We start from the raw sequence: 14,574 nt of genomic DNA, 5'->3' as shown, positions 1-14,574 counted from the left end.
AGCGTAATTGCGTAAAACTACGCGTATTCCCAGCGTAGCGAAGTTGGCTGACTACGACCATCCCTGCCAAGTTGGTCGATGATTTTGCAGGGGAGGGGGGGGGGGGGTTGGAGGGTCAGGGACCCTCGTTTAGCCGCGGGATAGCGTACCCCTGCTGACTATGAGACAAGAAGCGAGATTTATTCTCGCTTCAGTGTCTCTTTAAGGCCAAGCTGCAGGGCCGCACAACACAGCACACAAGTGATTCCCCCCCCCCCCCAACAGAGCCTTCTGTTGGTGGGGTCTGATCGCTCCCCCAATCTTTATTTTTTTTATATATATATATATATATTTCATTATTTTCTAAGTAAATTTGACTTTTTTTTTTAAACATTTATTCCCCAGCCCTCCCTCCCCCCGCCAGCCAATCCCCGTGATCAGCTGTCATAGGCCTCAGCGTATGACAGCTGATCACTATACTGTCTCCCAGGGGGACAGCGCCACCGTGGATCGCAGCCCTGTACAAGCTAATTAGACAGCGGTTTTGCCATCTAACAGTCTCCTAGCGGAGATGCACGCGCGATCTCTTACAAGACAGGTCCCAAGGACCTTATTCCAATCGGCGTTAGGCAGTCCTGGGGCTGCTGCCATGTCCATCGGCGTGACGCGGTCGGCAAGAGGTTAAATTTGCCCCCAAAAAGTTTTTCAACTACCATATTTTTGGGACTATAGGATGCTCCTGACCATAAGACGCACCCAGGTTTAGAGGACAAACACCAGGGGGGAAAAAAAATATACTAAACCTGGTGCATCCATGGTGAAGGGGCATATTGTGGATTATTCCCCTTTGTTCCTCTTGTGTCTCCCTGGGTTCCCCCTCTATGCCCCTTTGTATCCTCCACTTGTCCCCCTGTGTCCTCTGCATGGGCACAGTACAGGGAGTCCCTGACATTGCGGTGGGTTGGAGGACTGTATTGGCACAAGTCAGGAGCTCCCGCAGTGAATTCCCCCCCCCTCTTTTTTTTGGGGGGGGGGGGGGGGGGGAGAAAAAGTGAGTCGTATAGTCAAAAAAAAAACTGAATTTTATATACCCGTTGGTTCCACTGTTTTTTTTTTTTGTTTTTTTTTTACTTTTTGTTTACTTTTCGTTACAAAAAAAACTACACATTAACACAGATCAATTTATAACTTATATTTACTTGTTCTTTAAAATAATCACTTTAAATATTAACAACGCATAGAAGAGTCTACTCACCAGGAATTAGACATTAGTAATGTTTGACAATATTATACCCCATTGTGGAAGGTGCATTTCCGGTGGACAGTTCCGGGCAGACGCTCAGCCCCACATACCAGCTTGAAACTACATTTGGCCGTGCTGTCATTATTATTATTCATTAATAAGCGCCAACATATTCCGTGGCACTGTACAAATACAAATCTGCTCTATAAACTGACGGAACTTCAGTTTTTACAAAAGTGTAAGATATTTCAGGTAGTGTCCCCAACGTGATGATGTACATTGTACATCCAACCAGCCGGGGGAATGTTGGGTAGCAACACGTGGCCTTAAAGGATACCTGAAGTGATGTGACATGATGAGATAGACGTGTATGTACAGTGCCTAGCACACAAATATCTAGGCTGTGTTCCTTTTTTTCTTTCTCTGCCTGAAAGAGGTAAATATCAGGTATGTAAGTGGCTGACTCAGTCCTGACAGGAAGTGACTACAGTGTGACCCTCACTTATAAGAAATTCCAACTATAAAAACCCTTCCTAGCAGAAAACGGCTTCTGAGAGCAAGAAAGAGATAAAAAGGGGACTTTCTTATCAGTGAGGGTCACACTGTAGTCACTTCCTGTCTGAGTCAGGACTGAATTTTTACTCTTTCAGGCAGAGAAAGGAAAAAAGGAACACAGCATAGTTATTAGTATGCTAGGCACTGCACATACACATGTCTATCTCATCATGTCACATGTCACTTCGTGTGTCCTTTAAGAGCTGCCGGCTTTGAAAAATTACACCATGTTTGTGCTGAGTAGCCACAGAATACAGCAGAGGTGGGCGGATCATAAAACTACATGTACGCTACATTTCTTCCAAGACCGTTTGGCAGTTGCCATAGTTCCCATCGTCATGGATGTGGCTTTGCTCCTGTCTGGCTGGCGCTGCACATTAACATATGTCCAGTTATAATCAGCACTTTTTAAAAGGAACCCTGCCATTAAAAAACAGAGGCTACCATTACTGTCCCATTTTACAAAATACTACCTGCCTGCGTGGTATTCTGATCAGTTTTGAGTCCGACACCTGCAACAGTTATTCCTGGTCAGTGACTGTACTAAAGGATCAATTTAACAGTTTACCCCCCAAGTTTTTTTTTTTTTTTTTATAAAAATGGCATCCTCCATATTACTGTCACTTCAGGTTTCCTCTAAGCACCACAAGTTTTTCCACAGTAACAACTGAAAACACAAAACTTGGCATTGTTCTATATACCAAACACCACATGTATAGAATGAATGAGATGAAAAAAAAAAAAGAATGAATTTCCAGGGAATTAAATCTAGCTGAGGCCACCGGCCACCAGGAGACTGGCGTGGTACATGGGTAATAAAAATACATAACTGTTCATTTATAAGACATTCAAAGGTTTTTCAAGACATCCATATGCTTCAACAAACAAGAAAAAAAAATATGCTGAAGAACTTTTCCCGCTGTAGGTGGGACCTACTTCCTGTGCTTCCGATGAGCAGTAGAGAGATCTCCCTCTGTAGGTGGGACGGGGGAGAGAAGGGTTCGCACTTCCTGTGCTTCCAACTGGCAGTAGAGAGATCTCCCTCTGTAGGTGGCTGGATGGTGTAATGGTTAAGGGCTCTGCCTCTGACGCAGGAGACCTGGGTTCAAATCTCGGCTCTGCCTGTTCAGTAAGCCAGCACCTACTCAGTAGGAGACTTTAGGCAAGTCTTCCTAACACTGCTGCTGCCTATAGAGTGTGCTCTAGTGGCTGCTGCTCTGGCGCTTTGAGTCCGCCAGGAGAAAAACGCGATATAAATGTTATTTGTCTTGTCTTGTCTTGGTGGGACGGGGAGAGAAGGGTCCGCACTTCCTGCGCTTCCGATGGGCAGTAGAGAGGTCTCCCTCTGTAGGTGGGACGGGGGACGGAAAGGTCCCACACTTCCGATGGGCAGTAGAGAGATCTCCCCCTTTGTTCTAAACACAGCTGTGATTTTCAGTTGGTCTTCAGGCATTGCTTCCTCATGTAAATGATGTTTTTCTGTACAGAAGAATTACAGAGTTCTTCCACCCAAATACTGAAACTTTTAAGGTTTTTGTATCGGCGTCAAAAACCAGACATCACAACCGAAGCATCAAAGCAAGTTCTGCAAGTCCTTAAACTGCTCATAAGTGGATCTTTAGTCCATTTATCACTGCACCTGTGTGGCAGCAGATCACGCTGTACGGTCCTCCACCATGAAAAGGTCCTCAGGGCTGGACAGCAGCGATCCCTGTAGACACCTCATTTATGCAGGCTCTGCAACCCTTAAAAAGGAGTTGAACTTCATCCCAGTCAGTAGCTGATCCCCCCCCCCCTTTCCAGTAGAAATCTTTACCTTTTCTCTAATAGATCATCAGGGGGCTCTGTATGGCTAATATTGTGTTGAAACCCCTCCTACAGTGTGATGTCATGACTATGGCCCTGACAGATTCCTGCTATTTTTACCTGCCAAACAAGTAGTCGCTTTCTCGCTCACCCTCTTCCTCTGTTTTTCTTTTTTTCATGTCTGCCAGCAATAAATATGATTACCCGCAGGCTGACAGCAGATCAAGCAACATGAACGAATTACACAGTGAGAATCAATCATTTCTTGATCTATTTTTTTAATTCTGGCTCTGCAATGTATTCATATATTTTTTACCCCCTTAATACTATCTTTCCCTAAAGTTCCTCCTTAAAGATGAACTTTACTGAAAGACAGTAGTAGGGAAAATAAAAAACAAATCAATACATTCCAAAGTGAGAAGTTGCACCAATTGCCCATATTGATAAACACACTCACTAACAATGTGATTGGGTGAAAGGGTAAGAGTGTGTGTTTTTTTTTTACTAAGATACTAGTTGATTGGCAGTTGGCAACAAAAGTTACTTCCCACAATGCAACAAAGGTCACACACAGGAAACTGTCAGGGCTATGGTCATGACATCACGCTGTGGGAGGGATTTCACCACAATATCAGCCATACAAACCTCCCTGGTGCACTATTAGAGAAAAGGAAGAGATTTCTCACGGGGGTATCGGTTGCTGATTGGGAAGTTCAAAGTTGCATTAAAGTTCCTCTTTAAATAGTCAGCACTCCATATAGTAACCTAAAATAAAAAAGTAGTTCTTTGTAGGTACATTAAAGAGACTCTGTACTGTAAAATTCTTACAATAAAAAGCATACCATTCTATTCATTATGTTCTCCTGGGCCCCTCTGTGCTGTTTCTGCCACTCCCTGCTGCAAACCTGGCTTGTAATTGTCAGTTTTATGCAGTGTTTACAAACAAAAGATATAGCAAGTGATAGGCTGAGAGTACCTCAGTGTGTGAGTCATACAGAGTTTGCAGGGGGCCTGGAGAGGGTGTGTATAGCTTCTGCCAATGACAAGCAACAAAACACATTCCAGCCTGACTGCCTGAGCCCGACAGACCCCACAGAGGAGAGAAGATTAGATCATATAACAGAGATAATACAGCCACTGTGCAACTAGAAAAGGCTGCAGTATGCCAGAGCACATTAGAACAGCTATAGGAACTTATAGGATAGAAGAAATAGGGCTCAAAACTTTGTTACAGAGTCTCTGTAAGCTGGATTTACAGAAAAGGAAGGGGGAGGGGGAGCTGGCGCAGTGACCATTTGTAGATGTACAGCACTCACTCTGAAGCCTGGGGTAACGGACAGATATCACAACACGCTTTTTTTATATCATCGAGAGACTGATGGACAGTATGTTTTTGTTTTTTTTATTAACTAACAAACCAGAATGTTTGAGATTGGAAGATGTTAAATAATTTTTTGGTGCTAACAGTTGATATTTCGTGTGTATGAGATTTTAAACTTTCATTAGACTTGCCCCACTGGGTCACAATCATCTAATAAACCAATGCACACTTCATCTGAAAGCACATCAAATGCAGGTTAATAGGGCAGTGTGTGTGTATGTTTTTTTTCCTAAACAAAAATGCACAGCTAAGCAAATAAGAAGCATGATATACACCGAAGTCAAAATGCAAACACTGGATTTAAGGGGCATTAAAAGTGCTTTAGAGGTGTTGATCTAACGCAAAATGTAAACAACCAGATATAAAACCTCTTATGATCGGTTAACACACTGATGAAAACAGCGCTCGTGGGACTTCACTTTTTCTCCTAGGGGATATTTTTACACCTGATCAATAAAATGCATTTTAGGCCACCAGCCTAAAGTGAGAAAATGCTTTGCCGTTTTGACAGAACCATTTCATCTACTTTTTGGTATTTTTTTAATTGCAGATCGCTGAAAAATTATTTTAAAGTGAACCTAAACCTAACTGTAAAAAAAGTTTGTTACCTGGGGCTTCTACCGGCCCTCTACAACCACCCTGTGCCCGCGCCGTCACTGAACGATCCTCCGGACACACTGCACCCCGATTTTGTTTGGATGCACTACCCCGGACCACATGCCTTCTGATCACGCACCCGTCCATGCATGCGCAGTATATGGAAACCTCCACTGCGCATGCACAGAATGCTCCCAATAACAGGAAAACAACGAGGATGTGCGTGGCTAGGGCCACACATGCATAGTGGCTGCTGACTCGACGAGTCATCGGCCCGAAAAATGGGTGATGCGGGGGACTGGAGGATCGTTCAGTGACGGTGTGGGCACAAAACAGCTGCGGGGGACTGGAGGATCGCTCAGTGATGGTGTGGGCACAGGACAGCTGCGGGGGACTGGAGGATCGTTCAGTGATGGTGTGGGCACAGGACAGCTGCGGGGGACTGGAGGATTGTTCAGTGATGGTGTGGGCACAGGACAGCTGCGGGGGACTGGAGGATCGTTCAGTGATTGTGTGGGCACAGGGCAGTTGCGGGGGACTGGAGGATTGTTCAGTGATGGTGTGGGCACAGGACAGCTGCGGGGACTGGAGGATCGTTCAGTGATTGTGTGGGCACAGGGCAGTTGCGGGGGACTGGAGGATTGTTCAGTGATGGTGTGGGCACAGGACAGCTACGGGGGACTGGAGGATCGTTCAGTGATTGTGTGGGCACAGGACAGCTGCGGGGGACTGGAGGATTGTTCAGTGATGGTGTGGGCACAGGACAGCTGCGGGGGACTGGAGGATCGTTCAGTGATTGTGTGGGCACAGGGCAGTTGCGGGGGACTGGAGGATTGTTCAGTGATGGTGTGGGCACAGGACAGCTGCGGGGACTGGAGGATCGTTCAGTGACGGTGTGGGCACAGGACAGCTGCGGGGACTGGAGATTCGTTCAGTGACGGTGTGGGCACAGGACAGCTGCGGGGACTGGAGATTCGTTCAGTGATGGTGTGTGCACAGGGCAGCTGCGGGGGACTGGAGGATCGCTCAGTGATGGTGCAGGCACAGGACAGCTGCGGGGGACTGGAGGATCGTTCAGTGATTGTGTGGGCACAGGACAGCTGCGGGGGACTGGAGGATCGTTTAGTGATTGTGTGGGCACAGGGCAGTTGCGGGGGACTGGAGGATTGTTTAGTGATGGTGTGGGCACAGGACAGCTGCGGGGGACTGGAGGATCGCTCAGTGATGGTGTGGGCACAGGACAGCTGCGGGGGACTGGAGGATCGATCAGCAAGGGTGTGGGCACTGGACAGCTGCGGGGGACTGGAGGATCGCTCAGTGATGGTGTGGGCACAGGACAGCTGCAGGGGACTGGAGGATCGCTCAGTGATGGTGTGGGCACAGGACAGCTGCAGGGACTGGAGGATCGCTCAGTGATGGTGTGGGCACAGGACAGCTGCAGGGACTGGAGGATCGTTCAGTGATGGTGTGGACACAAGACCGCTGCAGGGGGACTGGAGGATCGTTCAGTGATGGTGTGGGCACAGGGCAGCTGCGGGGGACTGGAGGATCGTTCAGTGATGGTGTGGGCACTGGACAGCTGCGGGGGACTGGAGGATCGTTCAGTGACGGTGTGGGCACAGGACAGCTGCGGGGACTGGAGGATCGTTCAGTGATGGTGTGGGCACAGGACAGCTGCGGGGACTGGAGGATCGTTCAGTGATGGTGTGGGCACAGGACAGCTGCGGGGGACTGGAGGATCGCTCAGTGATGGTGTGGACACAAGACCGCTGCAGGGGGACTGGAGGATCGTTCAGTGATGGTGTGGGCACAGGGCAGCTGCGGGGACTGGAGGATCGTTCAGTGATGGTGCGGGCACAGGGTAGCTGCGGGGGACTGGAGGATCGCTCAGTGATGGTGTGGGCACAGGGCAGCTGCGGGGACTGGAGGATCGTTCAGTGATGGTGCGGGCACAGGGCAGCTGCGGGGACTGGAGGATCGCTCAGTGATGGTGTGGGCACAGGGCAGCTGCGGGGACTGGAGGATCGTTCAGTGATGGTGCGGGCACAGGGCAGCTGCGGGGACTGGAGGATCGCTCAGTGATGGTGCGGGCACAGGGCAGCTGCGGGGACTGGAGGATCGCTCAGTGATGGTGTGGGCACAGGACAGCTGCGGGGGACTGAAGAATTGTTCAGTGACGGTCGCAGGCACAGGGCAGCTGTGGGGGACTGGAGGATCGTTCGGTGACTGTGTGGGCACAGGACAGCTGCAGGGGACTGGAGGATCGCTCAGTGATGGTGTGGATACAAGACAGTTGCATGGGGCTGGAAGAAGTCTTAGGTAAGTTAAACTAATTGTATACAGTTCAGTTTAGGTTCCCTTTATAAAGATGAAACGGTATCTCCTAGAAGAAGACTTAGGAGATAAAGTTAATAGGAAATGGCCCATTGTGTTTTGGGCCATGCCCAGCAGGTCCCGAGCAGAAGCTGGCAGTGGCCACCTACATGCTGCAATTAGGGTTCCCCTAAGGGGGCTGCGCTTTTGCTACATTTAATGCATTTAGGAATGCAGGTGGATAGAACTAGGTCCAATCCACCTGCTCTCCCCATCCTGAGAAACCATGATGACAACAGCGCACCCTACAGGAGCATTAATCCATAGTGACCAGCAAACGTCAACACACCCCAACAGCGATGTGCTGCTCATACTGCATAAAGTGCGGCCCCAAGAATAAGGGGCAGGCGTCCATACCCGTAGGATTTCACTCACGGAAAAATCAAATAAAAAAGAAAATCTAACACAAATATATGCCACCGTTAACTGCAGAGTAAGTTGGCACTTAACTTTCAAAACAGGAATCTTACATAACACTGAGCTGTAGATGAACAGGTTGTACCAGATGAAGCACCAAACAGATAATACATTTGCAGTTATCTGAGCTCAAGAGCAAAGAATTTCACAAGCTTCCAAAGTGAAGTCTTCACATGAGACTGGCCGATAGATGTCACTGTGGGCCAGATTTATCAAGAGTATTACAGACAGTTTTTTCTTCTAAAACTGTTCTAACCAGCAGAAGAACTGTTCTGCATGATAGTAAGAATCTTCCCAAATCCTACATAATACCGGCAGTTTAGCATGGATTTCTAGAGCTGCACTACAGTTAAGAAAAGTGCAAATCCATCCCTAAACTGCTGCAGATTAAGAAGTGCTTCATAGCAGTTCTACAGATAGTGCAGCAGTGCAGGCTAGGCATGATTTGTGAAGGGCTCCTCCGCCCTGCTGAATTCCTCCTCAGAGCCTGCTGACAGCAGATGTGTTGGTTGCCTCAGTAACAGCAATTCCCCTCACACACTGCACTGTCTGAGAGACCTTCCTAACTCCTATTAACAGTTTAGAAGCAATCTGCACTATTTCGTGATTTCTTAGGATGTCTGAGAGAGTTCTGCACGGATTTCTAAAAACCTACTAATATTTTGTCTCAGACAATCTTGATAAATGTCCCTCTGTGAGGTTTTGTTGGGTTGCATGAAAAGCCCCTGATCTGCGAGGAGAGCAGAGGCTGTATTCCATTTGCTGTTGGTTGCCTCATTTGCATACAGGGAACACGGCTGTTCACTTTTTATTTTTCTGCATTCAAAGAGTTAACACAGGCAGGTGCTTTGAGCTCACACTGAACTCTAGTGGTCAATAGTGGTCAAAGCAGATTGCATTTATCGTTCCTGGGAGTGGTATCGCACTGGATGTTGAGGACGGTTCTCATAGCTGAGAAAGAGGTGAAAGTTTGCCTGGGCCTGCTGGCAACACCCAAACGCGTAGACCTTATGACCTGGGACTTTTCTTTCCCTAGTAATCCTACATTTTGATTGGCCATATTTGGTGGAGGTACCAACTAGTGATGAAGTTATATACAAGTTTATCAAACAGATAATGCCTCAACTGCATTTACACCCCAACAGCTTCCAGACCTAATTCACCAGAGGGGCTCCACTTTTCATCTCTGTCCTCCTTGAATTTTATTTTACACAACCCCTATTATGATTTTTTTCATGATGTCATTTTACCCAGGTTGGTGACACGTGTTAAATTACAGTATATTGACTGTCTTGCCGATGTTGCATTTTCATGGGTATCCCTCAATGTGCAAAAATATAGATAAACAAAAAGTGCTGAATGGAGATGATAGGTTTCTTATACTTCTCTTCTCCTTGAGAATTTATGGAGAAGCACATTATCCATTTCATCATGTGACCGATTTGAAGGTTTCTGAATGGCTGGTCACACACATGTGATTACTACTCACTACGGCTTCCTGTTTACCTTAAAACAGGAAGCTGAAGTGAGATAGGACCATGTGAATGAGAGATCTGCCAGAGACCCATTCCATCCTATGCTTCCCAAGGAGAATTCATGTAGAATAAAGGACTACCATAAAATCATTATTACATGGCAACATCTTACTCAAACTTCTTCAAATCTGGCAGACAGGAACGAAATACATTCATGAAGCATGATGTAAGAGTACATGTATAAACCGACACACTCAGCGTTTTCCCTGGACCTACAGGTACCTAGTGGTGAAACCTGAACCATCACTGAACCGCATACAGAGTGCTATTTATATGACCCGGAGGACCTTCTGGTGCTACCAGCTCCCACAAGGTCACGTATGTTCCAAACACAAAACCCAGGAATCCCACCACACTGATTACAATGTCCTTGGCGATGATCCAGCGGCTGAGACCCTCGGAGTAGTAGGTGACTATCTCTAGAAGAGGCGGGATGATGAGAGCCAGAGCACTGCTGCTTACAGATCCCACCAGGGAAATGACAATGTCCAAGCGAGGGATGAGGATGGCCAGAATACCTGTGAAAACAGATTAATATGGTTAAGGTTAATTCATTTTTACTTTCATGTGCAACTATGCAGTCTACAGTACAGATTTTATTATCCAGTGGAATAAGATTGAGGACGCCATAAATGGTTGGTAGGACGAGTGGTGAGGAGACATAGAAGGGGTTGGTAGGACCAGTGGTGGGGAGACATAGAAAGGGTCGGATGGGCCAATGCTGGGGCAACACAGATGGGCTTCAAAGACCAGTGGTGGGTAGGTATAGAAGGGCTCGGTAGGACAAGTGATGAGGAGAAACAGAAAGGGTTGGTAGGACCAGTGGTGGTGAGACACAGAAGGGGTTGGTAGGGCAAGGATGGGCAAGCATATTTTGAGCATAGGAAAGGCATGTGAGTGGGGTTTGGGGGACAACAGCCGTGTTCGGTAAACAAACTTATGGGGCCACTTTAAACGAAAAAGGATTAAAATGACGTCTTTAGTTGAAGCCTTCTCATAATCTGAAAATGTCCCACCGGAGTCAGGAAGCAATCAAGTGAAGAGGGTTTAGCAGGTAATGTATACGGCAAGTGAAAAGCCTACGTCTATCTAATGGACAGAACGCAGCAATAACTGCTTGGACTTGTCATAGACGAGAGGCCACAAGGGCAGGAACGTGTCTTCAATCAAGATCAACAGCTAATCAGTTAATGCAGTAACCGGGAGATGTCTGAAGACAGTCGCATCAACGTCTAGGTTTGTGTCCAATTTCAGGATTATCTTCTTGATATTATTAAATAATAAAAAAATGTGCAAGACAATCAGAAAATCTGAGCAGAGATTCACCCTCAAGCAGCTATTCAGTGTCACTTTGGAAACTCAGCTACACAACCAAGATCGTCAAACTTCGGAATAGCAAAATTACAACCAAATTTCAATTGCAAAGCTCCTGCATATCGAAAGGTCAAAAAAAAAACCAAATGGGAAGGGTGGATTTTTCCACAAATTATGATTAAAGGCGTGAAAATGTTTTTTCAAAAACAAACCAAAAAATGCCAAAGGGTTTTTAAAGGACAGGTGTGGGCTGAAAAAAACAAACCCAAAATCTCGTTACCTGGGGCTTCCTCCAGCCCCTGGCAACCGATATGTCCCTCACCGCAGCTCCGGTGTCCCGGGATCCCCTCCAGTGCAGATGCCGACCTCGCCAGGTCAGCATCTTCTACACCTGCACAAGAGCGCGACTGTGCAGCTCGCGATCACGTGACCTGGAGTGTTCCGTGCAGACACAGTTCTTCTGCGCTTCTGCAGAACGCTCCAGGCTACGTGAGCGCGATTGGGAGCAGCGCAGAAGATGCCAACCTGGTGAGGTTGTGCAGGTCGGCATCTGCAATGGAGGCGATCCTGGGACAACAGAGCTGCGGCGAGGGCACAGGAAGGCTGCCAGGGGCTGGAGGAAGCCCCAGGTAAGTAGATTTTTTTTTCAGCTCACACGTCCTTGAAGGAAACTACCCTTCAAGGACCAGAGACATATGGAGTTTATTTCCTTTTAAACAAAGCACATTGCCCGGCAGTCCTGCTGATCCTCTGCCTCTAATCCTTTTGGCCATAGACCCTGAACAAGCATGCAGATCAGATGCAATGACTGAAGTCTGATGGGATTAGCCACATGGTCAGGAAAGCGAGCGCAAGGCCACCCCCACCATCTTTATCATAAGCTACATGAGATCTCTGAGGGGCTATTCCTGACTTTGATGCCTGATGAAGCAGGTGAATGCCTGAAAATGCGTTGCCCGTTTGGAGCTTTGTCTGATCTATGCTGAATCTTGACTTTCTTAGTCTATATCATGGGAGGTAAGTCCGCCACTACCTCCTATTTTTAAACTGTTTTTAGCATATTTTACCCTATTTTGGCACCTCTGTTTCTAACTGCTTGTTTACCACTAGTCCACCTTTGGTGGAAGGGTGTTACTGACCCCCCTTCTTGTTGTTTACAACATCTATGGAGAGCAGCATCTTAACCCGAGTGGGGTCAGGTCTAATCTCCCCAATTGCCTACACAGTGGTTACCTTGGTGGTAACCTACCTTTGTGAGTATTATTTCACTGATTGCAACATTGGAGATTGTCTTTCTAAACCTACTACACTATCAGGTGCTCTCAATTATCTCCCCTTTAGTTTTACAAAGTACCGTATTTTTCCAACTATAAGACGCTCCTGACCATAAGACACATCTAGGTTTAGCGGACAAAAACCGGGGGAAAAATATATACTAAACCCGGTGCATCCATGGTGAGGTGCATCTTGTGGATTATGCCCCCCTTGTACCTCTCGTGTCTCCCTGTGTTTTCCTCTGTCCCCCTTGTGTCCTCCTATACGCCCCTTTGTGTCCCCCTCTATGCCCCTTTGTGTCCTCCATTGTCCCCCTGTGTCCTCCTCTGCATGGGCACAGTACAGGGAGTCCCTGACATTGCGGCGGGTTGGAGGTTCATATTGGCAGGCATTCACAAGTCAGGAACGCCCTGCATTTGGACTATAAGATACAGTGATTTTTTTCCACCACTTTTGAGGGAGAAAAACTGAGTTTTATAGTACAAAAAAATACAGTAAATAAGATTAATCTTATTAGTCCATTTTGATGCCACTATAAAGCCAAATTGGTAGCACCAGGAGTATAATTTTAGTGCCTTGCTAAGCTATTATATATCAAATAATCAGCGACACAGCTGAACAGAAACCACAATGACGTCACAGCTAATTTGTGACTATCAAAATGTCCTACAAAGGAATTTCTACAATTTGGCTGGAGCTTCTGCTTAATAACGTTTACGTAGAAGAATGAGCCTTCGCCACATGGTAAAGAAGAGAGACTGAAGTGTATTAAGCAATACAAATAAGAGGGATTGACCCTTCTAGACAAGACACGATGCACACTATAGAGCCAGCAGCTCCTGGAGGACGCATGTCATTTACACATCAACTCTGACGGCTTCATAATGGGATTGAGTCAAATCGTGAGGTGAAACGTGGCAGTTCAGAGGTCGGCTGGATTGTGGAAATCACTTTCTATGGTGAATAACTAGGAGGACATCAGATAGTAATTCTATATGCCCGATGTCCTTCATGGTCCAGACCTTCTGCAGGGAAACTATCAACCACATTCACAGACCAAAACCTGGAGAATATTTACTGGAAAAAAGATATCCTTCCACTATAAAACTAGCCAAAAACTAAGACTTGTGCTGTCATGTTGTCAGAAATACAAAATCTTCCATCTGAACTTGCAGCTAGATAAAAATTTCCTAACTGTAAATATAAACTCTTATAACCAAGTATAAACAGTGCCCAGGTTATAACAATAACATTTATATAGCGCTTTTCTCCCTGGGGACTCAAAGCGCTGTGACCCTGCATTATGCAGTCTCAAAGGCTAGGGAAAAGAGGTGAGTTTTTAGCCTTTTTTTAAAGCTGTCCAGAGAAGGAGCCTCTCGTACTGATTGTGGAAGTGAGTTCCATAGAGTAGGGGCTGCATAGGAAAAGGCCCGAGCACCAAATGTTAAGTGTATCCTGGGAATAACCAGCTTCATCTTGTTGGCAGAGCGGAGGGTGCGTGGAGGGGCATAAAGTTCCAATAGATCCGCTATGTATTTGGGTCCCATGTGGTGTAGAGCCTTGAATGTCAGCAGGCAGATCTTAAAATGGATTCTCCATTTTACTGGCAACCAGTGAAGAGTTTGCAGTACTGGGGTGATGTGTGAGCTGCAGGGGGCATTGCAGTACTGGGGAGATGTGTGAGCTGCGGGGGGCATTGCAGTACTGGGGAGATGTGTGAGCTGCGGGGGCATTGCAGTACTGGGGTGATGTGTGAGCTGCGGGGGGCATTGCAGTACTGGGGAGAAGTGTGAGCTGCGGGGGGCATTGCAGTACTGGGGAGAAGTGTGAGCTGCGGGGGGCATTGCAGTACTGGGGAGATGTGTGAGCTGCGGGGGGCATTGCAGTACTGGGGAGATGTGTGAGCTGCGGGGGCATTGCAGTACTGGGGTGATGTGTGAGCTGCGGGGGGCATTGCAGTACTGGGGAGATGTGTGAGCTGCGGGGGGCATTGCAGTACTGGGGAGAAGTGTGAGCTGCGGGGGGCATTGCAGTACTGGGGAGATGTGTGAGCTGCGGGGGCATTGCAGTACTGGGGTGATGTGTGAGCTGCGGGGGGC

The 14,574-nt window shown here is 47.1% G+C and overlaps 1 protein-coding gene across 1 annotated transcript in view; it reads right to left on the bottom strand.

Annotated features, from left to right (window-relative positions):
• Positions 1-4,973: 4,973 nt before the first annotated feature.
• LOC137564483 (proton-coupled amino acid transporter 1-like) overlaps positions 4,974-14,574 on the bottom strand; it is a 131,348-nt gene continuing 121,747 nt past the window's right edge. The window contains exon 11 of the mRNA XM_068278391.1: positions 4,974-10,404. Within this exon, the coding sequence (XP_068134492.1) occupies positions 10,130-10,404 (275 nt within the window). The 3' untranslated portion in view covers positions 4,974-10,129. The remainder of the gene's footprint in view (positions 10,405-14,574) is intronic.

Source organism: Hyperolius riggenbachi, chromosome 3, assembly GCF_040937935.1.
Source record: "Hyperolius riggenbachi isolate aHypRig1 chromosome 3, aHypRig1.pri, whole genome shotgun sequence".
Taxonomy (NCBI): Eukaryota; Metazoa; Chordata; class Amphibia; order Anura; family Hyperoliidae; genus Hyperolius; species Hyperolius riggenbachi.
The sequence above is the reverse complement of the archived record's forward strand: the minus strand, read 5'-3'. Positions and strand labels throughout refer to the sequence as shown.